At 35.5% G+C, this 27,918-nt stretch overlaps 1 protein-coding gene across 1 annotated transcript in view; it reads left to right on the top strand.

The window, feature by feature from the left end:
• The window catches only part of MYO3A (myosin IIIA), a 232,753-nt gene that overhangs the window by 5,570 nt on the left and 199,265 nt on the right, over positions 1-27,918 (top strand). Inside the window, exons 3-4 of the mRNA XM_004757631.3 lie at positions 9,615-9,799; positions 12,805-12,939. Of these exons, the coding sequence (XP_004757688.1) occupies positions 9,632-9,799; positions 12,805-12,939 (303 nt within the window). The 5' untranslated portion in view covers positions 9,615-9,631. The remainder of the gene's footprint in view (positions 1-9,614; positions 9,800-12,804; positions 12,940-27,918) is intronic.

Below are 27,918 nucleotides of genomic sequence, written 5' to 3'. Positions count from 1 at the left end.
CTCCATTGTAGATCCATCCAGCATTAATGCATATCGTTCATTGATGGACATGTGGCTTTCTCCTGCTTTTGAGCTACTGTAATACAGCTATGAACATGAATATGCATATATCTCTTCGAGAACCGTCTTTCTGTTCTTTTAAATATATAACCAAAAGTAGAATTGTTATTAATTGTTGTTAATTCTGTGTTTTTCTGAGTAACCACTATCCCATTTTCCACAGCAAACGTACTAGTTTACGTTCCCACTAGCAATGTTCAAGAGTTCCAATTTCTCCCAACCTCAACAACACTTGTTTTCTGTGTTTTTTATAATAGCCATCCTAATGGGTATGAAGTGGTATTTCATTATGGTTTCGATTTGCATTTTCCTAATGATTAGTAGCGATGAGCATCATTTCATTTGCTTATTGGCCATTTGTGTATCTTTTTGGACAAGTATCTATTCATGTTTTTTGCCCATATTTTAAATTGGGTCATTTTGTTGTTGTCCTTTAGGAGTTCTTTTTACATTCTTGTTAACCTTATATACAATATATGACTTGCAGATATTTTCTTCTGTCTGTAGGTTGTCTTTTCACTCTGTTGATAGCATCCTTTGATGCACAAGTTTTTAATTTTTATGAAATCCAGTTTATCTGTTTTTTTTTCTGTTGCTTGTGTTTGAGTGTCAGATCCAAGAAATCATTGCCAAATCCACTGCTATGAAGCTTTTCCCCTATGTTTTCTTCTAAGTACTACAGTGTTACCTCCTAGGTTTAAGTCTTTGATACATTTAGGGTTAATTTTTTGGGTCTTTCTTAATTTTATTTTTTTAAAGACCCCTCTTCCAGGGATTCTTTTTTTTTTTTTTTTAAGATTTTATCCATTTATTTGACAGAAGTAGGCTGAGAGGCAGGCAGAGAGAGAGAGAGGAGGAAGCAGGCTCCCCACTGAGCAGAGAGCCCGATGCGGGGCTCCAACCCAGGACCCTGGGATCATGACCTGAGCCGAAGGCAGAGGCTTTAACCCACTGAGCCACCCAGGCGCCCCGGTCTTTCTTAATTTTTAAAGCTTTATTTACTTGAGAAAGATCAAGAGAGCAATCATGCATTGGGGGAGGGGCAGAGGAGGAGAGAGAGAGATTCCCAGTCAGACTCCCTGCTGATCCCGGAACCTGATGTTGGGGGGTGGGGGACATTAATTTTTTGTATATGGTGTGATGGAAGAATTCAGTTTCATTCTTTTACATGTGGTTATCCGGTTCTCTTAACACCAGTTGTTGAAAAGATTGTTCTTTCCCTATTTAATGATCTTGGCAGTCTTGTTGAAAATCATTTGACCATATATATGAGGTTTTCTTTCTGGGTTCTCTCATTTATTCTTTTGGTCTATGTATTTGTCTTTATGCCAGGATCACACTGTTTTGATTACTGTAACTTTGAAGTAAGTTTTGAAATCAGGAAGTGTGAGACCTCCAACTTTATCCTTCTTTTTCAGATTGTTTGGGTTATTTGAGACTCTTTCAGATTCCATATGGTTTTTAAGGTGGATTTTCTTTTTTCTGTTTCTTTTTGAGATTTTGATAGGCAATGCATTTGTAGATTGGGGTAGTGTTGACATCTTAACAATATCAAGTCTTCCAATATGTGAACACAGGTTGTCTCTACATTTCTTTGTGTCTTGTTTAATTTCTTTCAACAGTGCTTTATAGTTTATACTGTACAAGTCTCTTGCCTCCTTAACTTTATTCCTAAGTATTCCATTCTTTTTGGTGCTATTGTTAAGAGAATTGTTTTCTGGATTTCCTTCTCAGATTCATAGTTAGTGTATAGAAATGAAGCTGACTTTATATCTCACAGCTTTTCTGAATTCATTGGTTAGTTCTAACAGCATTTTTGTGTTTTCTTCATATAAGATCAAGTCATCTGTGAATAGAGAAATAGAGATAATTTTAAACGTCCCTTCCAATTTGGATTTTTTTTTACTTTTGTTATGGGAAGGCTTTATTCTTTTTTTTTTAGTTTACTTTTATTTATATTCAATTAATTAACATAGTATATTATTAGTTTCAGAGGTAGAGTTCAGTGATTAATCAGACTTATATAATACCCAGTGCTCATTATATCACATGCCCTTCTTAATGCCTATTGCCCAGTTACCCCATCCCCCCACTTCCTTCCCCTCCAAGAACCCTCAGTTTGTTTCCTATAATTGTGTCTTGGTTTGTCTCCCTCTCTGATTTTGTCTTGTTTCATTTTTCCCCTCTCTTCCTCTATGCTTGTTTTTTTGTTTCTTAAACTCCGCATGTGAGTGCAATCCTATGATAATTATCTCTCTCTGACTGACTTATTTTGCTTAGACTGATAACCTCTAGTTCCATCCACATCATTGCAAATGGCAAGATTTCTTTTTTTTTTTTGATGGCTAATATTACATTTTATATATATACCACATTTTCTTTATCTATGGATGTCTTTTCTTTTTCTTGACTACTTGCTCTGGCAAGGACTTCTGGTACTGTGTTGAATAGAAATGGCAAAAGTAGGCCTCCTTGCCTGTTCCTGTTCTTAGAGGCAAGGCTGTCAGTCTTTCACCAATGAGTGTGATGTTTGCTATGTGTTTTTCATACATGGCCTTTATTATGTCCAGGGAATTTTTTTCTATTCTGAGTTTGAGGGTTTTTTAAAAAAATCTTAAATGAATATTAAATTTTATCAAACACATTTTTGCATCAATTTAAATGATCATTTTTACCCTTTATTTTGTTAATATCATGTATTACATTGTTTGATTTTCATATATTGAGCCATTCCTGCATTCCAGGAATAAATCCCACTTGGTCACCATGTATGATCCTTTGAATACGCTGTTGAGACCCTTTGAATACTCTGTTGAATTCAGTGGTGGTATTTTATTTGAAGATTTTTGTATCAGTGTTTTTTGGGATATTGGTATTCTTGCAGTGCCCTTGCCTGGCTTTGGTATCAGGGTAAAGCTGGACTCATAGAATGAGGTAGGCAGTGCTCACTCCTCTTAAATTTTTTGGAAGTTTAAGAATTCTTAGTCCTCGCTTGTTAAGAGTTTAAGGTGTTAAATTTCGTTTAAGGTGTTAATTTATCCTCAATGTTTGGTCAAATTAACCAGTAAATCTATGTGGTCCTGAGCTACTTTTGCTGTTGAGAATTTTGATGACTGATTCAGTCTCCTCACTAGTTATAGGCCTATTCAGATTTTTAATTTTTTCATGGTTCAGCCTTGGTGGCTTGTGTGTTTTTATGAATTTGTCCATTTCATCTAATTTATCCATTGTGTGGGCATGTAATTATTCCTAGTTCAATCCTTTCTATTTTTATGAAATTAGTAGTAATGCCCCCTCTTCCCTTTCTGGTTTTATTTGTTTCTTCTCCTTTTTTTTTTCTCTCTAACTAAAGGTTTGTCGATTTTGTTTATCTTTTGAAGAACAAACTCTTGGCTTTGTTGATTTTTTTCTGTTGTTTTTGTCTTTTCTGTTTATTTATCACTGCTCTAGTATTTATTATTTCCTTTTCTTTTGGGTTTAATTTGTTCCTCTTCCTTTAATTCTAGTTTTAGGATATAAAATTAAGACTTGAGATTTTTCTTTTTTTTTAACATAAATTTATGCTTAACATAAATATTATGTTAAATTTAACATAAATTTGCCTCTTAACACTGCTTTTGTTGCATCCCTTAAGTTTTGATATGTTGTAGTCTCCTTTGCTTCAAGATATTTTCTAATTTTCCTTGTGATTTCTTAGAGGACTTATTAATTATTTAATAGTGTGTTGTTTAATTTCCATGTATGTATCAATTTTCTAGTTTTCCTTTGGCTGTTGATTTCTAGTTCCATCATGTTCTGACTGAAAAAGGTATTTTGTATATTTTCAGCCTTTTACATTTTATTAAGACTTGCTTTGTAGCCAAACATGTGGTTTATCTTGCAGAATGTTCCATCTACATTTGAGAAAAATGTGTATTCTGCTATCGTTAGATGGACATTCTGTATGTGTCTTTTAGATTCATTTGGGCCATAGTGTTGTTCAAGTGCTGTATTTCCTTACTGACCTCTGTCTCTTTGTTTTACTTGTTATGGAAGGCATCGTATTGAAGTTTCCTGCTATTATAGTAGAGTTGTTTATTTCTCCTTCAATTACATCAATGTTTATTTTATGTATTTTGGAGCTTTGATGTTTTGTGCATATATATTTATAATTGTTATATCTTCTTGGTGAGTTAATCCTTTTATCATTATGTAATGTGTAGCATCCTTCACTTCAACCCGAAGGACTCTTTTTAGCAATTCTTGTAGGACAGATCTAGTGGCAATGAACTCCCTCAGCTGTTATTTATTTGGGGAAGTGTTAATTTCTTTCTCGTATTTGAAGGACACTTTTGTTGCATGTAAAATTCTCAGTTGACAAGTCTTTCTTTCAGCACATTAACTGTGTTGTCCCACTACCTTCTGACTTACAAGATTTCTGCTGGGAAATCTTGTAAATGGTGAGTTGCTTTTCTTTTGCTGCCTTCAAGATTACTTCTTTGTCTTTGTCTTTCGACAGCTTCATTATAATGTGTCTCAGTGTGGGTTTCTTGGGATTTATCTTTGCAGTTTTGGAGGTCTCTTAGGTTTGTAGATCCATCTACTTAGATTTGTATATCCATGTATTTTTCTTAAATTTATGATGTTTTCAGCCATCATTTCTTCAAATATTCTCCTTGTCTCATTCTTTTTTTTTCTTCTTCTTCTTCTTCTCTTACTGGTAATGCTTATATTGGTCCTCTTGATGGTATCTCATGAGTCCCTTAGGCTCTGTTTATTTTTCTACATTTCTTTTTCTTTTTCTTTTTTTCCCTCAGACTTGATAATTTCAAATTACTTGGCTTTAAGTTTGCTGGTTTTCTTCTGCCTGTGCAAGTCTGTTATTAAACCCATCCAGAAAATTTTTCAATTCAATTATTTTAATTTTCATATCTGGAATTTCTGCTTGGTTCTTAAAAAAAAAAAAAAAACTTCTTTCTCTTTGTAGGTACTTTCAAGTGTTCTATCACTAGTCTCTGAAAAAAGCTTGCATCAGATGACATTCTTTCTTAATCACTTTATTAAATTCATTGGTAAAATCACCTGAAATTTTTCTGGTTACTGTGTTTTATTTGTTTCTATCCAGTATTCAACAAGTACTTATTGAGTACTTCTTCTGTGCCAGTCATGGGTTTAGAGTCTTTGGGATATATCAGTGAACAACCTGGATAAAATTTCAGTGCTCATGGGCTTAAATTCTAGTAGTATAGAAAACCAATAATTAAAACATAATAAACCAGAAGTGTTGTAGCATGAAGGAGATAAAAAATGTTATGAAAATATAGTGGGGAAAGAGGGACCAGGAGTTTGGAGATAGGATAGGGTAGAGGGGAGTAAGGTGGCATTTTAAACAGGGTGGTTAGGATAAGACTTACTGAGGAGGTGATCGCTGATGTAAGAATTAAAGAAAGTGAGGAAGTAAGCAACATGGATATCTAGAGAAAGAGCATTCCAGGCAGAGGGAAAACATAGCCCAAAGGGAGATCAGCCCTGCTGTGTTTTAGAATGAGCATGAAGTCAGTTTGGTTATTTTAGTAAAGAAGAATGGAAGAAAGGTTTACAAAAGCAATCAAAATAAGTGTTAAGATGACTGATAAGATCCTGAAGTAAGATACTTTTTTCATTGTAATATGGTCTTTTTTTAATCGTGAAAAAGACCCCTCAGCAGCTCAGTATATAATAAATCAATTCAAAAAGATGATTTTTCATTTTTTAAATGTAGCTTTTAAAATGGAAGTACCTTTTTGAATTACGGTAAATACATATGTCAAAATATATACATAATATATACTATAATACATATGTACATACATGTGTATAAAATATATACTTACTGTATATATGCCAAAAAGATATTTAGCATATATGATCACATAATTAAGAAGTTATTCATTTTTATGAGCTAGAGAATTACTTTTTATTCCGTGAGTGGTAAAGGACTAGGAAAAATAAGAACAATCATTGCCATGTAGGATACAACCTACTATAATCATTAAATAATTAGTTGTTTACTAACTGATATTTTATTCTTAATAATAACCTATCAGTACTGGAAAAAGTAGAGTGTAAAACTTAGAAGACTTGTTTCTATTCTAAGGTTTTGAATTCTTTAATGTTTAATTTTGAGGATGTCATTTTAGACTTCATTTCATCTACTTCTTGGGAGTTTTTTTTCTTTCTTTTTTTTTTAATTTTTTTTTTAAAGATTTTATTTATTTATTTGACAGAGAGAGATCACAAGTAGGCAGAGAGGCAGGCAGAGAGAGAGAGAGAAGGAAGCAGACTCCCTGCTGAGCAGAGAGCCCGATGCGGGACTCGATCCCAGGACCCTGAGATCATGACCTGAGCCGAAGGCAGCGGCTTAACCCACTGAGCCACCCAGGCGCCCAGTTTTTTTTCTTTTAAATGACATTTGACTAAGTGTATTCTGTTTCCCAAACACCTTGGCTTTCATTATTCTGTGATTATTGTTTTATAATTTTTTATAATATAAATATAATATAAAAATTTTTATAATATAACAATGCACTGCTTTAAATATTTATCTTACTGAGAATCGTTAAAGAGGAAATTATCTTTTGGACAAACTTCCATTCATGTTTAATGTCCAGCTCCAATCCTGCTTATTTTCTGTATCTTTTTATGATCACTCCAGAATTAATTGCTTCTTCACCTGGGCTTCTATAGCACTTTAAGCTTGTTTCCATTATCTGTCACTTTTCATAATATTACTTACATATATCTATCCATGAGTTGACTATCTTTGTATCCCCAAGACTCTAATGTATACTCTGCATACATTAGGTGTTCATTCTTATGCCTGTATATTTAAATACCAATAGTTAATTCCTAACAATTAATGTTGCAGAAATTAAAATCATGTTGAATAACGCTACCACTTAAAAAGCAGTATTCCGTATAATGAATGTCTCTTGTGGGTAAAAATGCTTATTTCAGGCATTTAACAAGATTTAATTTGGTCTTTTGGTCTAACTTTTACATTATATGGATGGCATAAATGCTTATTTGCATGACTCAAGTACTTAGATGTAAGAAGTAGTTATCATGTCACTGATTGTGAAATCACTAAAGGGGATGATTATTACTGATTACCTCCTACTTATTCCATTGCATTTTGGATCAAAGGCACAAATTTCAGAAAGATTAAGTGTTCTAAGAACTATTCATGAGGGTGTTTTTATGTAGTGATGTAATTTTTAGAGCCATTCATAGCCATTTATGAGATGATGTGCCCTTAAGTATAATGAATCAGAACATGATCCTTATTTTGTTTAGAATTTCAAAATTATTTTCCGTTCTCCCTAATCCTTATTTTTTTGCTTTATTTCAGTAAAAATAAAGCCTATACTCTTTTGTAACTTTATGTAGTTTGGTCAAGAAAGGCCCTTCTAAGAAAGTGATGTTTTAGCCAGGATCTGAAGGCTGAGAAGGAACTGAAGAAACAGACTAGTTGAGGACAAAGAACAAAAATCGATGATAGACTCAATGAGAATGAATTCATGTTTGATGCACATTGGTTTGTGGTCTTCAGGATGAGAAGTTTGTAGTTTGTAGAAGTTTGTAGTAGTTCGTAGTTTGTAGAAGTAAGGAGTTTATTGTTGCTTTTGTCTTTTCAACTACTTAAGTAAAAGCATCAGTTGGGAAATTTTGTGGAAGGGGATAGAGAACAAAGAAGAACAATTTGAGGACAGGAAAATGTGAGAGCAGAGATCACTGTGAAATAATGAGAAAGGAACAGACAACCAGGGAAACACAGTAGGACTTCTAGGCAGTGTCCAGGGTCTACTTGTAGGTTTGTTATTCTGAATTTGAAGTGAAACCAGTCAATATGGTAGTGTAGTTTTTGTCTAGCTACAGTCACAGGTGTGAGGACATGTATTGTTTAATCAGACTTGCCTTTTTTTATTCTGGGAGACTGATGGCGGAGAAAGAGCAATGAGAGTTGGGAGTATTTGCAAGGAAGTCATAATAATTCAAGCTGTAGAATTTATGCTGGGAAGAAGCAAATGAAGAAGGAATGAAAAATGAACAGGTTGATGGCTATAAAGAGAGGACTCAGTGGATCAGTGATGTAGCTGAGATACAAAATTGTGGTTAGACCAATGAATTTCATAGGCTGACATTATTATGTAGAAATGATGCCTATTTATTAAAAGATATGTTTCTGCGTGTATGTGTACACATACAAGCACAACTGCACACAACTTTTTAACACCAAAGATAGTGAGCATTTGCACAGATAATTGAAAAAACGTAAGGGCCACCAGAAGTTGTAGGAGCTCTTTCTGTTACTTTTTTTTTGTTTTTTGTTTTGGTAATTCTATATAAATGGTTGAATATAATATAGGAAGAGCATAGAAGTTTACAAACATTACTGGGAAGTCAAGAAACCTGGGATCTTATTTCAGGTCACATATAACATCTGCTTTTAAAACTCACCTGACCTCATTGGCTGTATTCTAATTATTTCAGCACTGTGCCAGGTGTAGGGCATATTGTAAGATCGGATAAACGTGTGTAGAGTGCTTCGTGAGTACAGGGTTGGGCATACAACCCACATGGGATGGAGAGTGGTTGCATTCAGAGGTAATGACATCTAAGCCGAGATCTAAAAGATAAGAAGGTGTTGGAATTTAGTAAAGAAACCACAGGCAGACGTTGGAGGGATTCATGTCTACTAAGATCCTTAAGCAAGAAAAAAATGAATTTAAATGATCCCAAGTGACTGGTGTGTAGTATCTGGGAAAAGAAGAGTTGAGACATGAAGCTAGGACAGTAAGTGAGGGCCCTACTTTAAAGGATCTGGTAGGTTGTGTTAAATTTCTCCTATGAGAATCTGGGTGGCTCAGTCAGTTAAGCATCTGCTTTTGGCTCAGGTCATGATCCCAGAGTCCTGGGATTGAGCCCCACATTGGCTTCCCTGCTCGGCGGGGAGACTGCCTCTCCCTCTCCCTCTGCCTGCTGCTCCCCCTGCTTGTGCTCTCTCTCTCTCCCTTTCTCTCTGTCAAATAAATAAAATATCAAAAACAAAGAACCCCACAAAAAAAAACTCCTAAAAGCAATATGAGGGGACCCATTGTTGGGTTTTACATAGAGGAGTGGTGTAAGACACAATTACTTCAAAGTGTGGGATTTGCCTTGACAAAATTGAATTTTATCATCTCTAAGGTTAATTTTAATTTTTTTATTCATTGTATTAATATCTGAATATAAAGCAGTATATCAAAGTGATTTAAATATGTGCCTCTTATTTTAATGAGAAGAATGAAGAGCAATTGATATGGGACTGTATTAAACATAGAAATAAAGCTCTGTTTACAAAGGATTATTAAACTCATATTAATCTGTTTGCAAAAAGAATTGAAATTAAAATTTTTTGTAATTCTGAGTACATTTGGTTACTGCTGTATATTTTATATCATGTCAGTGAAATGTTAGATATTTTCCCATGAGTTTATGTGTGCGATTTAGTATCCCCAATCAAATGTAGCTGAAACTGTACTTTTTCTCTCTAGGGATTTAGACTTGTGAGATGCTTCCATTAACTGGAAAAACAATCATCTTTGATAACTTTCCTGATCCTTCTGATACATGGGAAATCACCGAAACAATTGGCAAAGGAACTTACGGGAAAGTTTTTAAAGTGTTGAATAAGAAAAATGGCCAAAAAGCAGCAGTGAAAATTCTGGACCCAATTCATGTATGTCACATTATTTTTTCAGTTTTTTCCTACGAACTTTGTTTTTATTTGTACTAAAGAGTTAAAAAGTCTACAGTAACTTTATTGATTTGTCACAATGTCAATTGCCATTGAAGAAAATGTAAAAAAAAAAAAAGTCCGTTTGTTAGGTTTTTCTTGTTTATACACTTAACATATACAGTAGGGACCAATAAATATTTAATTGAACAAACATATAATACAAATACATAAATGAATCAATACAGCTCTTAATAGCTCGGTAGTTGGTTTAAGGTTATTTTAGATTTTAGAAAGGTTGTAAGAACAGACTCAAGGATCTAGAAGTCATTCTCAGATGTCATCTTGGCCAGATCTCTTTTTCTTCCTGCCTTTATTTAGGTTTCAGGCAGAATATCTCTTAAGCTAACCCAGAAATATTTTATGTTAAATTATATTTCTCTCAGAGACAGGAAATTAATTTTCAGGTTTGCTGAAATGTTTTCAAAGCAGAAATGGTATTCCCTTGTAATCAGGGTCAGTTTCCTTGTGAAGAACTGAAATTTCATGTGTAGTCTTTTGGCCTCTGTAAGTGATGCCCCAGTAGGGGTACTATTTTGCTTTTTTTTGGAATAACAGTTGTGATAAGGGAATCTTCTAGGCTTTTTTGGGGGGGGGGCCTTGAAGAGTGTAAAGAAGTTGATGAGTTCTCCTCCTGCCCCCCCCCTTTTTTTTCTGGGAATGAGAACTGGCTGTTTTGGAACATTTTCAGCTCCTGGGAAATCTGTAGCTCTCCCGCAGCACTTGGGTGAGCCAGAAGGAGGTCAGTGATCCCATAATCCCTGAACTTCTGTTGAGAGTGGTTTCTCCAGTTACCTGACCCTTGCATACATGATGGGATGATGTGATATGTTTGTGAAGAACATGGGACTCTTGGTCCTTGTCACAGATCTTACACTAACAAACTGTAGGACTCTGCAAAAGGTCTCCAGGATTGCACTTTCTTTTTTGATTGATTATTCCTACTAAACCCATTATAACTACAGCATTTCATATTATTTTGAGCAGAGGAGAGGGAGAGTATGGGTTTATTTTCAAGCAATAAATTACATATGCTGGGGGAAGAAAAAGAGAGAGACACATATGTCCAGGCTTAACTGATGCTGAACGTTTTCATATTTCCTTATTGGAAAGTTCTCACCATTTTAAAAAAGATTTTGGGGTGCCTGGGTGGCTCAGTGGGTTAAGCCGCTGCCTTCGGCTCAGGTCATGATCTCAGGGTCCTGGGATCAAGTCCCGCATCGGGCTCTCTGCTCAGCAGGGAGCCTGCTTCCCTCTCTCTCTCTCTCTCTGCCTGCCTCTCCATCTACTTGTGATTTCTCTCTGTCAAATAAATAAATAAAATCTTTAAAAAAAAATAAATAAAAAAAATAAAAAAGATTTTGTTTATTTGTTTATTTGAAAGAGAGAGAGAGAGAGCGAGCATGAGCGGGATTAAAGTGGGGTGAGGGGCAAAGGGAGAAGGAAGCACCCCACTGAGCTGGGAGTGTGACATGGAGTTCTCTCGCAGGACCCCAAGATCATGACCTGAGCCAAAAGCAGATGCTTAACCAATGGAGCCACCCAGGCAGTCCTTACCATTTAAACTGAAGGATAAGAGACACAAATATCAATGAAGCTATACCAGAGTGACTGTACCTATCTTCTCTGGTCTTTGCAAGTGTAGGTTGGGGTTCATGGTGGCCAGAGAAAGGGCTCTAGCCGGATGCCGTGCCATAACCAGCGTGGCTCTCCCATTCCTCCACTTCTTAATGGAGAAGGACAAATGGACTGTGAATACATGTAGACATTATTCTTTTATAATTTGCTCCTGTTTCGTATCCTATGAACCTTTAAAATCATGTTTTGTTCTATTGCTTTAATAAAATATATTGGTTTCATAACTCTGGTATGACATTGGCTCTTTTGCTGCTTTTATTCTTGTCATAGTACATGTATGTTTTTCTCAGAATTATCTATTTCCTCTTCCTTCATAATGTCACAAGCCAAATAAAAAAGATTTATAACCAAGAGATTATAATCTTCGTGAAATAAATTCAGATGCATCCCAAGCATTTTATAGAGTGGCTTTTTTTTTCTTAGGAGAGTCTTACTATTATAACTTTTGATACGAGATACAATGAATGGGATTAGAAAGAAGGAGGCAGAGGACTTGCAAGCTAGTCCTGATCTTATACTCACCAGTTCTGTGACCAACCTCTCTGAGCTCTAGCTTCTTTTTCTCAAATTAGAGCTCTGATCTAAAATTCTTTCCAGCTCTGTGATTACATGATTTTGTCATAAAACAATGTGGACACAAAATGTTGCTGTAAAAACAGTGTTCAAAGCCTTTCTCTTATTACTACTCTGAGTCCTTTCATGGGTTGTGGCTTTCTACAAACATGACTAAGTGATTATCTTTCATCTTGTTGGCAAGGGTAACAACCTGTTCTGTTTCTGGCGAATGAGCCTTTAGCGAACTGAAGGCTAAATGGCATCTTATGTGTAACTTTATTTTTTTACTTTTTTGGAAAGATAGGCATTTATTGCTTGTATGACTACTTTTTGAAAACTTCTATATATTGTCTATTTCAAAGGCACCAAATGAACCACCTAAAAGTTTTTATTTCAAATCAGTGGCTTTGCCAAAGAAACAAAGTTAACACTGCAAAGAAAAGAATATCCTTTGGAATCCTTTTTCATGTATGTTTCTTCCTAATTGCATACAAAAATAGTCTTTTATTTGTCCCTTTTTAACTCAGTGAAATTAACATAATTAGAGATGTATTTGATCAGCAGGAAAATCACAATCTCTCCCCTTACATAATGGCATGAGAAATTTTAATATGTACTATTGAGCACAATAAAAGCCATTATTATAACCTTGCTTTGACAAAATTAAATTCTCTATCTCGTGGTCTCTAATGTGTCTCTTTGATGTAATTCATGTTTTTCTCATGGTTTTTCTTCCTTTGACTTTTTGAAACTAGGACATTGACGAAGAGATTGAAGCAGAGTATAACATCTTAAAGACGCTTTCCGACCACCCCAATGTGGTCAGATTCTACGGGATGTACTTTAAGAAAGATAAAATAAATGGAGACAAGTTGTGGTTGGTTCTTGAGGTGAGTGTTTCAACATTATTCTGTGTGTGGAAATTTACAGTGTAGCCTTGGGATGACTGAATGTTTATGTAACATGGACACCAGGAAACCCTTCTTTTAATTTGTTCCTAACTGGTCACAGGCTTAGCAGAATGTTGTGCCCCGTTCTGGCCTTGTCCTTTTAGGGCACATTAGGAAATTAAAGAAAAGCCACAAAGACTATTAACGACTAAGAGGAAACATCTCCATAATAAAAGACTCAAGAAACAGGGGTTCTTTGCCTTGTAGAAGAACAAGCTGGAAAGGGGACTTCATTAAAATATTGATTTATTCATCTGTATTTTGCTCAGCTAACATGTGACAGAGGCTCTGTGCCAGGTGCTAGGGTACGAGAGAAAATTAATGTAAGTGAGGCTTCATTAGACAAAAATGGAAAGCTGTGATTTTTTTTTTCTGTCCTTATTGAATACTAATGTCATAAACTATAGAACCAGGTATTTACATTTACGGGGGAAAAAAACCATTATCAGAAATGGTGTTGAATACTAAGTAAGTCCCCAAAGGGAAGCTGTAGAGTCTCCTAGGAGTGGGTTCTCTCTGATGCAGGAATACATACAGGAAGGTGCCCTGTTAAGTAAGGTAACTGTCCTAAAAGAATGTAGTTTTTCTGATTTTCATTGAATATTATTAAAGTGAGGTAGTCATTAATTCTGGTAAAATTCACAAGTGTTTTAAATAGTTGCTTTTATCAAACTCAGGACTAGGAAAACCTTCATTGGTTCACTGTAATAGTATATATTTATTATGTTCATTATGATTTTATTAGCATTTGATTATTGTATTTCTTTCAGAAAGTTTTGTTGATTTTTTCTGCAGTGACACACAAATTGTACGGTTTTCATACTTTATATTTTTTCTTTTACGCCTTTTAAATAATTCTTTAAATGACTTTAAAATAGCTGATCATTGTAGAAAATACTTGAAACTATAAAAAGAACCCCTCTCAACATTTAACATATTTCCTTCATCTTTTTTTTTTTTGGTATGTTTAAAATGATTGGTAGTATTATTTATGAATTTATCCTATTTTTTCACTCAACATAATTTCAGATAGACTTAATCATTTTTACTCTTTGCAAAATAAATACATTCACCTGGTTAACAAAAAGCAAGGAGAACCAAAAGGCTTGTAATACAGAGCAGTAGGAATGCCAATTCGGTTTAGTGGTGCCGCCTTCTCCTGAGCAGGTCTGTGCTTATGAAGTGTATCTGGAAATACATGGCTGAGGTTCTCTACTCCTTCATTTTATAATCTGTGTTCTGAGTTTTAGCTTCATGCTTCTGGAACCCTATGTCGTCCTGCTCTACAGTGGAGTTCTGCCACATATTAGACCGAACTCTGGTGTCTCTGCTGGTCACTTACATGGAACCCACTGTTCCCTGAATCTTTTGGCCTCCCCCCTTTCCAAGCTCACTTCCCTGTTTCATACACCTTCTTCTCATTATCCATTGTACTGATGCCACCAAATCTCGAGTCCCTTCAGTTTCTCTAGGGAATAAAACCTCTAATCTCTTGCCTGTGTAAGTATGTGAGGAGTACTGGGACAGGCTCCTGGGCTCCTGGATGTTGATATTTTGTATGTGAGATAAGAGGGTGTCAAGTATTTTGAGTAGACACTTCCAAAGGATCCCTTGTTTTCTGCCCCTCCCTTCCCAGCTCCTAGGTTGATGTGCACAGGTAACCACAAAATAGTTCTCATCTAATGCTTTATTTTGTGGCTTCCCTCATTACCAAATCAGTCATCACCACTCAGTCTTTCCATATTGAAAAGTTTTGTTGAAATCTTTTATATACTGTTCTCTCTTTTTCTGTTCTCTTTTTTCTTGTGGTTTATACTTTTTGATTCCCTTACTAGCATTTTAACGGAGATAAATGAGTGAGAGGAAATACACATTTATATGTTTCATCAACCACCTTTAATTCTTTTAATTCCTTTCAGAATTCCTTCCAGAAATCTGAAAGTGTTTTCAAGTACCCTTTCAGAATCTAAAACTGTGTATTACATTATTTTATGGAAATTTAAAAATTTTTTAAATAACCATTTTTGTTCTTTAAAAAATAGGCAGTGTATTATCATTTGAGAATTACTTTGTTTTTCTCCATTAAGATCACTTTATAGCTTGTAGTTAAGTCACATATTAAAATGAAGCAAAACTTTTAGTCATCTAAATTTTACTTAAGTAATAGAATGTACATTATGAACTTAAAACATTTTCTCTAAGATAAATGGAGAATTTTTGAAGTTTATTTCATGTTTTTGTTCATATTTGAGACCTAATGCTGTGCTGATCCTTAATGTGGTCTTGAATAAAATTCTGTATCTTTATATCCTTCAAAACATTTTCAGTAATGCATCTTCAGTTTTTTTCCAATGTGGAATCACTGGTAGACTAGCATTTGAATGGAGAGTCAGGTAGGCCTAAATGGCAAGGGTAAAGGTATAGATCTTTGCCCAGAGTTTAAAAAATTGAATGAGATCAGTCATTGTCTTTTATGCCTATCAAATCTGTATTCTAATTATATTGTCATTTCTCAGTATTGTCACTTGAAATTAGGTGAGAGTTGGAGACACCTGAGCATGTGAAATGTTCTTTTGTGAAGCAGAAAAGATTGATTAAAAGGGTTTGGAACATCCAGTAAAGCAGCTTCCTGATATAATGAATCAGCAGAGACTTAACAGCTTCTTTGAACTTTGTCCTTGTGTTTTATTATCAGATGGAGGAATTGGAAATATCCCTAAATGGCTTGAGGAAAAAAAACCTGATAGTTTATTAAAATGATATTTTGGAAATCTGATCTATCTGAACTTGCAACATGAGGGGAAAAATAAAGGAAAGCAAGGAGTTGGCAAACTGTGTATAAGATAATTGATTTACATATGTAAATTAGACTAATTACATACACACTGAAGTGGCTTGATGTACAATTACCTGATTTATAAACATGAATGGTACAGGTGCTGCAGTGCTGCGCTTTCAGAAAATTGGCTTGTGGCATCAATACCTTATTCTACAAAATGACTGCTAATTATACCTCTTATTGTAACAAAGCCCAAATAAATTATTTTGCATGAGGATAACCAAAGAGTGGCCAGGGAGAGGCTGTGATATTCCCCCTGAATCATGTTAACAGCAATGGACTTCTGGCGTGTATCTGCTTCGAGAAGGTGGTGTCCTCTGTGGGGGGTGAATGATTGGAGACACCCCTCATGGTCAGCCTGGCATGTGGGGAGGCCGTCCCAGCGTGGAAACACTCCTGCTCGGTGATATTTCACCATGAAAAATCATTTTATTTACACTTCGATCCAAATAAGAAAAATAAGACTTACTCCAATCTTACGGGCCTCTTTTCTCCATTATTTAGTTGTGATTCTTGAATTATTTCTTTCAGTTTGATACAATTTTTCTCTTTCCTGTATTTTCCCTTTGTACTTTGATTTCATTTTGTTTTATTAAGTTTTTGAGCATTAATAATACACAGAACCGGGCACCTGGGTGGCTCAGTGGGTTAAGCCGCTGCCTTCAGCTCAGGTCACGATCTCCGGGTCCTGGGATCAAGTCCCGCATCGGGCTCTCTGCTCGGCAGGGAGCCTGCTTCCTCCTCTCTCTTTCTCTCTGCCTGCCTCTATGCCTACTTGTGATCTCTGTCAAATAAATAAATAAAATCTTTAAAAATAATAATAATAATAATACACAGAACCCTGTTTGGGAATTATTTCCTGCTCGGTTCTGTACGTTCACTTTCAGACGGGCTAATGGTTGTCCAGATTTAGGAAAAGAGCGCTCGTTGCCAGCCCTCTGAAATTCTAGTTGCATATTTGAAATAGAACTGTCCAATAACAGATGGCGTAGAAAGTTTTCTGCTGTGGGAACCGATAGAATGTCTATGGGGCTTTTTATTGTCACTTAGTATTTTCGGTTTTTCTAATATTGTAGGCATAAAGGGAGAACCTAATGTATTTTTTTTTTTTACTTATATCCCATTTTAAAATACCATACATATATTCATGTCTACTTATTATTACCATATTTCTTGACTGACCTGCTTAGTAAAATGTAGATACCTCTTTTTGTCTTTGTGCATCATGTGCTAGTGTCTATTCTGAGCGTCAGTAGTGGAGACAGAGGGGGCCAGGGAGGGGGAAGGGGGGAGGCGGTCAGCTTTCTGCATATGTTTATCACTGACCCAGGAGACTAAAAACGGAGAGTCAAAATTGAGTTAAATCAGTCCGGTATTAAGAATTTGCTACTGATGGACACAAAGGGAACTGAGATTTAACGACAATTACCCCCCTTCTTGGTTGGAAGAATAGCCACATTTTAAGGAGGTAAGGAATCCAGCCTTCTGTCCCAGGGGCTTTTTGCTTAGTGTGCCCTCTGCCATAATGAAGTAAAAAATCAGAGTTCGGACACCTGTGGAGAGACCTCTCCCTTCAGAATCCCATCCTAGGTATAATTGCTCTTTTCCTAGTGGTGCTACAGATTGCATTCTGTGAGTTATCTGAATCCGTCCCGATCTGTTCATTCTTAACAGTGACATCGCTTTCTCCCTTTGCTTTCCAATTATAACAGTTTTTCTCTTTAAAATTATATCCCTTTCAAGAGATCAAACACTAGAAATTACAGGTAGTATTGGGAAGCACAGAAATTCAGTAACTAGTCATAAAGGCACATTTCAGGTAAACACAGTTTTCATAGACAATTAATACTACTCTGATTCTCATGCATTGTTTTTACACTTCCCTCTCGTGGTCGGTAAGATAAAACCTGTCATGAGGAAAGGAAGCATAGGCTGATGGAAAGAACGTGAGTCACCATGAACAAGTGGTTTGTATTTGCCCAGTTAACCCTTTAATGTTACCATGTTGGAGAGAACATGTACACAGACCAGGTGACAAAGCCACTGTGGGTTTGTGGCTGTGGGAGGGGTCAGGGAACAGCGGGGCAGGAGTGGGAAGCTTGGCTGAGTTGCCCTAATGGCACGGCATTGTTCCTTCCTTCCTTTAGCTGTGCTCAATTACAGTGGAGTAGCCCACTGACAGGATGATTCCTTTCATGTTCTTAGGGCTGGAACAACCCTTCCCGCTCTCCTATAAAAGCCTCTTATTTGGTGTTCTTGCAACAGAACAGACAGCAAATTACCTAGAGTTGTTCCATTTTATTTTTTTATTTAAAGGGCAAGATGGAAAAAGCAGTCTAAAAGTCTAAACTTCTTCACCCTCTCTTAACGCAGGAAATATATAAATAATAAATACCACACTTGGATGTTTTTCTTCCCTAATGGTACCCCAGTGATTGCAAAAGCATCTGCTCTTTGAGTGGGATTGAAATCTGTAGTATTATTTCAGGGGGGAAAAGCATGAGGTCACCAGAGATATTTTGCCACTTGGCAAATCAGTGTATTTTTATCAGCCACTAAAATATTTCTGCTAAGTTCTTTTCTTTTGACTTTTTTTATCTAGATTGCTTATTTCTGTCTGACATTACCAGAATTTTATGGCATTTTTCTAAGAATTTTGAAACCTTTTAAGATGAGGGAATTGTTTTATATCTTGATTTAGTGGTTACGTGATTATATACAAATTACCAAACAACATCAAACTGCATATTTAAATGAGTCAATTATATTATGTGTCAATGATACCTTGAAAAATACTGCTTCTAGCGTACACATTAGAAAAGTAATGTGAAAACTGATGATAGACACTACCCAGTAGGAAACATCTATTAGGTGATAGTGCCATTCTAATTCATATTGTATCAGTATTTTATTGGAATGCAGAATTTGGTACATTATTTTGTTGAAATTAATCAGACATCCACACTTTGAAGAGGTACTTTCCAGACCATGTGAAAAGATGCCCTTCTGTCATTTGGTATGTGTATAGGTGTGCGTGCGTTAGTGTACAGAACTTAAGTTTTCTCATACAGTCATTTATTAATTCCATAGGTATACTGTTACTTTGGGCCAGGCCCAAGTTAGAATGATCTATACCTGTTAGTACCCCTTTCTCTTTTGGTAGGTTTGGGGCATCCAATAGAGAACCAGAAAAACGCGGTCATCATGGTGCTTATAGTCTAATGTTGGAAAAAGACAACATAGGCTAAATAAACTAATTAAATGATTATACATTATTGTTAGTGCTATGAAGAATATAAATGAGGTGTTAATAATTAAAGAGAAGACTTTTTATGAAGAGACAAGTCAAAGAAAGGCTATTTGAGTTGGTAACATTTTAATCTGCCGCCTGAGAAAGAAAGGATAGTCGGTTACATTTATTTTTTAATATTTCCTCCAATTCTCTGATGATAAGCATCACCTTCATCTCAAAGCAAAAACTCTGAGAATGAGCTTTTGGAAACTGCCTTTTTTTTTTTTTTAAAGATTTTATTTATTTATTTGACAGAGAGAAATCACAAGTAGATGGAGAGGCAGGCAGAGAGAGAGAGAGAGAGAGGGTAGCAGGCTCCCTGCTGAGCAGAGAGCCCGATGTGGGACTTGATCCCAGGACCCTGAGATCATGACCTGAGCCGAAGGCAGCGGCTTAACCCACTGAGCCACCCAGGCGCCCCTGGAAACTGCTTTTTATAATAAGTACTAAAGTGATTCTTATCAAAAGAAAGTTCATGGGGCGCCTGGTGGCTCAGTGGGTTAAAGCCTCTGCCTTCGACTCAGGTCATGATCCCAGGGTCGTGGGATCGAGCCCTACATCAGGTTCTCTGCTCAGTATGGGGCCTGCTTCCTCCTCTCTCTCTCTGTCTGCCTCTCTGCCTACTTGTGATCTCTGTCTATCAGATAAATAAATAAAATCTTCAAAAAAAAAAGAAAGAAAGTTCAGAAAACACTGTCAGAGGTTCTCAAATTTCAGTGTACATAAAAATAATCCTGGACTTCTGCTCTGGCCTTGATAATAACTTCTGTCTTCATGTTTTTATACCACAAATAACTAGAGAACTGAATAAAATATATTTTTATATACAAAACACTTTTCAAACATTGAAAAAAGAACTCAGGACTATGACATTGGTAAAGGAGATAAATAAGGGGAGTTCTACAATCACCTCAGCTTTATTCTTGGAGGCAGTTTCCAGACCACAGGCTCTAGGAGGGCATTCCTATGGGGGTCACTGCAATCTTGCAGAACTGAAAAGACTGGAAAAGCAGATGTGGCTGAGACTTGCACAGAGATGATAAGCAGAAAGAAATCTTCAGAAATCTTCAAAGAGGTATTTGACTGAAAACCAAACTGGTTATGTATGGAGGAAGATTTCAGGGAGTTGGGTAAAGGATCAGGGAGAGAATTACTGAAAAGTTGTAATCTGAACAACTACCAGAGTTTGTGCAGGGTTGAGAGATACTTGAATTCTGACCAACCAAAATGGAGAAACTTTGTCAAACACCTGAGGCATTTAGTAAACCCCTTGAAAGCTTATGCATTAGAGGAAAGGCTAGATTAGCCCTAGAATAAGAGCTACCCTAGGCACACCCATAAAAAGTTCAAAAACAAGGCTTGAAAGGTTCACATTGGTCCGTAAGTAAATTAATTGTATGCCAGAACAAAGCTCAGCATTCATTAATGGAAGATAGCAGAATCTAGGAATTCAAATATAAAATTAATAAAATCTAGTATCCAGTAAAAAATTACTCAATATATAAAGAAGCAGGAAAATGTGATTTTTCAGAAGATTCCAGAAGATTCAGATTTTTCAGAAATTTTCAGAAGAAAAATTAGTCAATAGAAACAGACCCAGAAATAACAAAGTTCATGAATTAGCAGGTGAGAATTTTAAAACAGATATTATGAATATGTTCAAGAATTTCAAGGAAAACATGAACCTGATGTTGAAAGGGAAACTATAGAAAAGAATTGAATGTAACTGCTAGAACTGAAAAATATATCAGTAGTGAAAAATATATAATATTGAGTTTAACAGCAGATTAGAAGTAAAGTGTGTAGAAGTGAAAATCAGTGAACTTGAAAACAGGAAAATAAAAACTGTCCTGACTGACCAGATAGAAAAAATGAAAGGGGGAGATAAAAAGACTCTGTGACCTACAGGACATTACCTAGTATTCTAAGCTACATGTAATTGCAGTCTGAAGATGGGAGTGAGGGTGAGGGTTGGGGGAGGTAATGGCTGAAATCTTTCTGAATTTTGTGAACACTGAGAAACCGTAGATGTCAGAAGCCCAGAATCTCCACTGTAGGAGAAAAAAAACTACATGAAGATATGCCATCATCAAGATGTCAAACACTCAAAATGAAGAAACATATATAAAAGCACCAAAAGGGAAAAAGATTCCATTACACTGAGGAGTCAAAGGTAAGAGTTGCTACTGACAACCAATACAGTGGAATGGTATCTTTAAAGCAATGGGGGAAAACAGTGCTCTCAACATTTCTGTGTACAGGGAAAATGTTACTCACAAATGAAGGCAGAATAAGGACAAGCATTTTCATCAAAGGACAAGAATTTACCACCAGAGACATGTACTATAGAAAATGTCAAAGAAGGACTTTCAGGCTGAAGGAAAATGATTTTAGGTGGAAACTCAGAGGGGTGCCTGCATGGCTCACTTGGTTGGTGTCTGCCTTTGGCTCAGGTCATGATCCTGGGGTGCTGGAAGCACATCAGGCTTCCTGCTCAGTGGGGAGCCTGCTTCTCCCTCTCCCTCTGCCTTTCCTCCACTCGACTCCCAGTTGTGCACACACAGTCTCTCAAACAAGCAAATAAAATCTTTAAAAAAAGATGGAAACTCAGATCTACAAAAAGAAAAGAAAAATACCATTAGTGGTAAATAGAAGGATAAATAAGAAACTTTTAATTTTATATTAAAAATATTTTTAATAATATTATTTCAGTATTTTTAAAAGAGAAGTCATGAATTAAATCCATAATTATAGCTACATATTTTGGGGGTTTTAGCATGTAAAACTAAAAATGTATGGCAAAAATAACAAAGACTGCAGAGGAAAAATGGAAATATACAGTTTTAAGAGTTTTACACTATGTGTGAACTACTGTAATATTATTTTAAGGAGACTGTAATAAGTTAAAGAGGCATATTGGAAACACTAAAGCAAGCACTAAAAAAAATAAATAAAATGAATAAGTATAGCTAGTAGGCCAATAGAGGATAAAATGGAATACTACAAACATTCCAACCAGAGAAAGTAGGAAAATAGGAAAAGAAGATTAAAAGAAAAACAGAAAAAAATAGGAAATGGTAGACGTAAGCCTAACCTTATTCATAATTACATTAAATGGAAATAGTCTGAACTCTACATTTCAAAGGCAGAAACGGTCAAATTGGATGAAAAGCAAGACCAAATACAAACACTTTAAGTATATAGAGAAACAGAGATAGAGAGGGAGGGACAATAGACAAGTCAAAAACGAAAGAAGGTCAAGTGTACTTAAGCTTTAATATGTACTCAATAACAAGGCTTTAAAATACATGAAACAGAAACTATTAGAATTGAAAAAAGAAATGGACATATTCTGATAGATGTATTTATTTATTTGAGAGAGAGTATGAGCATACAGGGGGAGAGAGGGGGAAAGAGGCAGATTCCCTGCGCCAAGCAGGGAGCCCAATATATTCACAACGTTAAAAGGAAAATTCAACATTCTATCCCCAGTAATTTAAAAAATAAGTAGAAAATCAGTATAACAAAGAGCACTTGAGTTTTCTGGACTGTGAAACAAATCTCAACAAATTTAAAAATAGTGAAATCATGACAAGTATATTGCCTGACCATAAGAGAATTAAATTAAAAATGAAGATATCAGAAAAACTCCCAAATATTTTGAAATTAGACCATGTACTTCAAAGTAATCCTTAGCTCAGAGAGGAAGTTTTAAGGAAAATGAGAAAATAGTTTGAAATGGTAATGGAAACATGATTATCAAAGTTCTGAGATTCAGTTAGGCCATGGCTAGATGGTCATTTATACTTCCTTTCAATGCTTATTTTAGAAAAGAAGAAAGGTTCAATACCAGTTTGTCATTTTTTGTCTTAAAATGCTAAAGAAATCAAAGCAAATGAAATCCAGTGGAAGCTGAAGAAAATAAATAATGAAGATAATAATAAGCATCAATAGAAAATGAACAAAAACAGAGACAACGAAAGCCAAAGTTGGTTCTTTGAAAGTCATTAATGAACTGGACAAATCTCTCTACATAGATCCAGAAAAAAATGATGACGTACAAATTCCCAATTTTAGGGATCAAATAGGGAAATCACTATTGTATCTATAGACATTAGCATGATAGTAATGAAATGTAATGAACAACTTTATAATTTTGGAGATTTTTTTATTGATTCATATATTAGAGACAGAGGGTGTGCAAGTGGGGTGTGGGGGGAGAGGAAAGGAGAGAGAGAATCTGAAACAGTTACACCTCATGACCACAAGATCATGACCTGAGCTGAAAGCAAAAGTCAGATGCTTAACTCACTGAGCCACCAAGCCGCCCCACAAACAACTTTACGTTAATAAATTTGGCAACTGATTATCTGATGTTGTCCTTGAAAGACACAAACTATAAAACTGATATAAGAAGTAGAAAATGTAAATAGCTTTATATTAATAAAAGAAACTGGAGGCACCTGGGTTGCTCAGTGGGTAAAAGCCTCTGCTTTCAGCTCAGGTCATGATCTCAGGGTCCTGGGATTGAGCCCTGCATTGGGCTCTCTGCCTCAGCAGGGAACCTGCTTCCTCCTCTCTCTCTGCTTGCCTCTCTGCCTACTTGTGATCTCTGTCTGTCAAATAAATAAATAAAATCTTAAAAAAAAACTTAATTCATAATCCTTCCCATAAAGAATAAAGAGAATACCAGACCCAGTTTCTTCGCTGATAAATTCTATCAAATATTTATACCAGCTAAATTCCAGAGAGATAGAGAAATTATTCTTCCTGTATATTTCTAGTCTGTCTTACTCATTTCTACAACTATCATTGTTATACGTTTCACATAAATGGTACAATAATTTTCATAACTATTGTATATAATTTTATGTATTTTGACAAAGTTGAGAGAAGAAAGGACAGCAAGTTTATAATCATAGGGTTTTTTATATTGGGATTGAGCCCCACATTGGGCTCTCCACTCAGTGGGGAGCCTGCTTCCCTCCCAACCCCTGCCTGCCTCTCTGTCTACTTGTGATCTTGTGACTATAAATAAATAAAATCTTAAAAAAATAAAAAATTTAAAAAAATAATTACCTTTTCTAATGCTCTTTATTCTCTAATGTGGTTTCAAATAACTCTCTGTGATGACTTGCTTTAATCCTAAAGAATTCTTTAGTATTTCTTATAAGTTGGATCTGCTAGCAACAAATTATCTCGATTTTGTTTACATAGCAATGTATTAATTTCCTCTTTAATTTTGAAGATATTTTTGCTGGATATAAGATTCTTGGTGGACAGATATTTTTATTGAGCCCCTGGAATATATCTTCCTTCTCCCTTCTGGGCTCAGTAGTTCCTGATAAGAAGTCAGCAGTTAATCTTATTAGGGTTCTTTTTCCCATAACAATTAATTTTCTCCTATTATTTTCAAGATACTTTTTTTTTTTTATCTTAAGCTATTTTTATTTCATCTGACTATGGATCTCTGTGTTTATTCTACTTGAGTTCATTGAGCTTCTTGGATGTATAGAATAATATTGTTTTTAATCAAACTTGGGAAGATTCAGCTATTGCTTCTTGCACTATTTTTTTCTGCTCCTTATTCTCTCTTCTGGCACACCCATACATTTATATGGGCATACATACATTTCCTTGAAACTGTTCATTTATCTTACTTCTGTCTTCTCTCCCATTTCATAACCTCTATCAATCTAACTTCAAGTTTGCGGGTTCCTTCTTCTGCCACTTCAAATCTACTGGTGAGGTCCCCTGTTAAATTTATCATATACATTACTTAATATAATTTTCATCTCCAGAACTTTCATTTGGTTCTTTTTTTATGAGTTCCATCTCTTTATTCATATTTTTTATTGGTGAGATATTATCATCATACCATTCCTCACTTCTTAAAGCATGACTTTCTTTAATCCTCTGAACATATTTATAATTCCTACTTTGAAGTCTTTGTCTACTGAGTTCATCATGTGGGCTCTCTCATGGGCAGTTTCTGTGGCCTGCTTTTTTGTGTGTATTAATGACACTTTTCTGTTTCTTTGCATATCATAATTTTTTTGATTAAAAACTAGATATTCTATGTCATATATTTAATGTATTATAGGACTTCTAGGTATCGATAAGGGGAAGCTTATTTTTTTGTTTTCTTGTTTGTTTAGCAACTTGGCTTATCCCCCGTGGTATAAAGCCTCTGGTGTTCCTCCTCAGAGGGTACACTTTGGGTATGTGCAGTCACCCTCAGATGGCAGTGGGTTTAACAGTGCTTTCCACCTCTCCTTGCCTGATCTTTCTAGAAGGCTTTCTGTCTCTATGGTGAACACTCATTTATTAGGCTCCACTAATTGCCAGCGGATTCCTCTATTGTTCTCAACAATGTCCTGGGGCAAAAATTGCTTCCCAGTCTGATCTAATTAATTTGGGTCTATGCCTGGGTGCTCTTTGAGGTGAGTCCTTAGAGATTTTTCTGACCCCAAGAGAGTTATTCTTAGTTGTTTCTTTCGTTTAATCTTTTTGTTAAGCTAGCTGGTCTGTAGCTACCTACTTGTTCTCATGGAGTTACCTGCCTCCTTGTAATTACCAAAGCCTCCACTGCTTTCAAGAAAATCCTTAGGCTTGATCTTCCCCACTCTCTTTCAGATGTCAGGTTCAAACTTGGAGCTCTCTGTTTTTGTGGCCTGCCTCTCTCCCTGGGTAAAATATCTGAGCCACTGTTCTGGAACTGGCAGCATGTCTTGGAGAGTGGCCCATCTCATCCTGTTTGAGAAGCAGCACTGTGGATTAGGGAGGTGAACTCTGTAGCTGGCTTGGTAGCACAAAGTTGGGTAAGGAGTGAGAAATGCTGGTGGTCTGCCCCTCCCAAAAAAGATACCATAGACCTCCCATTCATTCAGGAGCTGATGGGAGGGGCACCCTTTCTTCTTGGTTATGTTCACGCTGAGTAGATCTTTTGTCACTGGTTGGGGGTGAGAACAGCAGGGTGGTTCGGTTGCCACAGACTCTTAACTATTCTTACCAAGATTGAGTTTTGTTCTCCAATGTTTCTTTATTTGCTATATGTCCTTATAACAATTTCTAAAGACATTAAATTGTTGTTTATTTTTAAACTTTTACCAGTTCTTGTTGTTTCATGGGGGAATAGGTCCACAGAGTTCTTCACAATTCCATTCTGGGGGAAAAACCAATCCTATGACTTCTTTAAGAAAGAATCAATCTTGTTGACCATCTATAAGGCCAGCATTATACTGACAAGAGAAAGTGAAGATACTACAAAAAAAGAAAACTATATTCTAACATTCCACATAAGTATATATGTAAACGTCCTTCATAAAATATTAACAAATTCAGTAACATATATGAAAATGTTAATAGACCATGATTAAATGGGCCTGTCCCTAGCACACAAGTTTACTAAAATGTTAATAAAAAATTAAAATTTTCTGCATTACAATTGACTGCATTAGAAGAATCAAAGAAAAAAAATCATGGAAAACACCTGCCAAAATTCAATACCCCTTTGTGATAAAACACTTTCAGCACATGAGGAATAGATGGAAATTTCACCTAACAAAGTGCATCTACCCAAATTTTTAAGAAATAAGTAAAACTTGAAGTCTTCACAAAAGCATATATATAATATATTCAATATCTTTGGTAAAATTTAAATTAAAACCACAATCACATTATACTACACATCCACTAAAGTGACTATAATTACAGACTAATAAAACAGAATATTGGTGAGATTGTGGGGTCCATCGAACTTTTCATTTTGCTCAGGCAACATGAAATGGCACAGCTACTTTGCATATGGTACATAGGTGTCTTCTAATGTTACACATGAACCTGTATGATCCAAGTTTCACCTGTAGGCATTCACTAAGACTGGTTTCTACAAAAATATTCAAACACGAATGTTGATGAGCAAAGTGAAAATTAGAAATGAGTTTTAGAGAATACAACTTTCTGCTTTTGTGGCCTCCCACAGAATATGGTCTTAAGACTATATATGGCCTTAGAGCATTCCCAGAATGAAGGAAAAAAAAATTGACATCACAAAGACTTGCCTGAGAAAATATAATTCTTGTTAAAAAGGTATAGCTATTAATATGGTGGATATTGTTGCAGGAAAAGCTAAATAGATGAATGCAATAAATAAAGAATCCAGAAACAGATCCAATAATGAAAAAAAATTGAAAAATGGCAAAGGTCAGAAATGCCAATTATAGAAATTAGTAGCCTTCTTTCAGAAATTTGAGTAGAAATATATGCTTTCCAAACATCATGTAGACAGAATACATTAGAAAACTTAAAAAGGCTGTATTTGGAAGTTAGTAGTAATGGTCTGTTTGTAGAATCTCATCCCTTTTGATTTAGATTATTTTTTAAAATGTTCGACTGTAGCCTGATTAGAGAATTCATTTTTAGTGCTTCTCTGTTATTAGCGTAACTCTGGTTTAAGAAAATGATACCTCATTGTTTTTCAATTAAAGAACACTAAGGGCTCCTGATAGCATTGTGTTTCCAAACTATACTTAAGGGATTTCAGTCCCCCATTACAAGTTCCCATCTTAGTTTATGTTGGTGATTTAAGAATTGCATAAGCTAAAAATGACAATTCATTCATCTGGATGCAGTTCTTTTTAGAGGAAAACCTAAGGTCAGTTTCATTTTTAATGATGTATTGCCTAATTCAGAAACATCATTTTATATATTTAATCCTTCATGATCATTTAAAAACAAGTACACTTCGATTTAAAATTATTGTTTTTTTTTTTTAAGGGGCGGGGAG

Source organism: Mustela putorius, unplaced genomic scaffold, assembly GCF_011764305.1.
Source record: "Mustela putorius furo isolate JIRA1106 unplaced genomic scaffold, ASM1176430v1.1 tig00000827_pilon_pilon_pilon, whole genome shotgun sequence".
NCBI lineage: Eukaryota > Metazoa > Chordata > Mammalia > Carnivora > Mustelidae > Mustela > Mustela putorius.
Note: the sequence above shows the minus strand (reverse complement) of the source record. Positions and strands in the feature narration are given on the sequence as shown.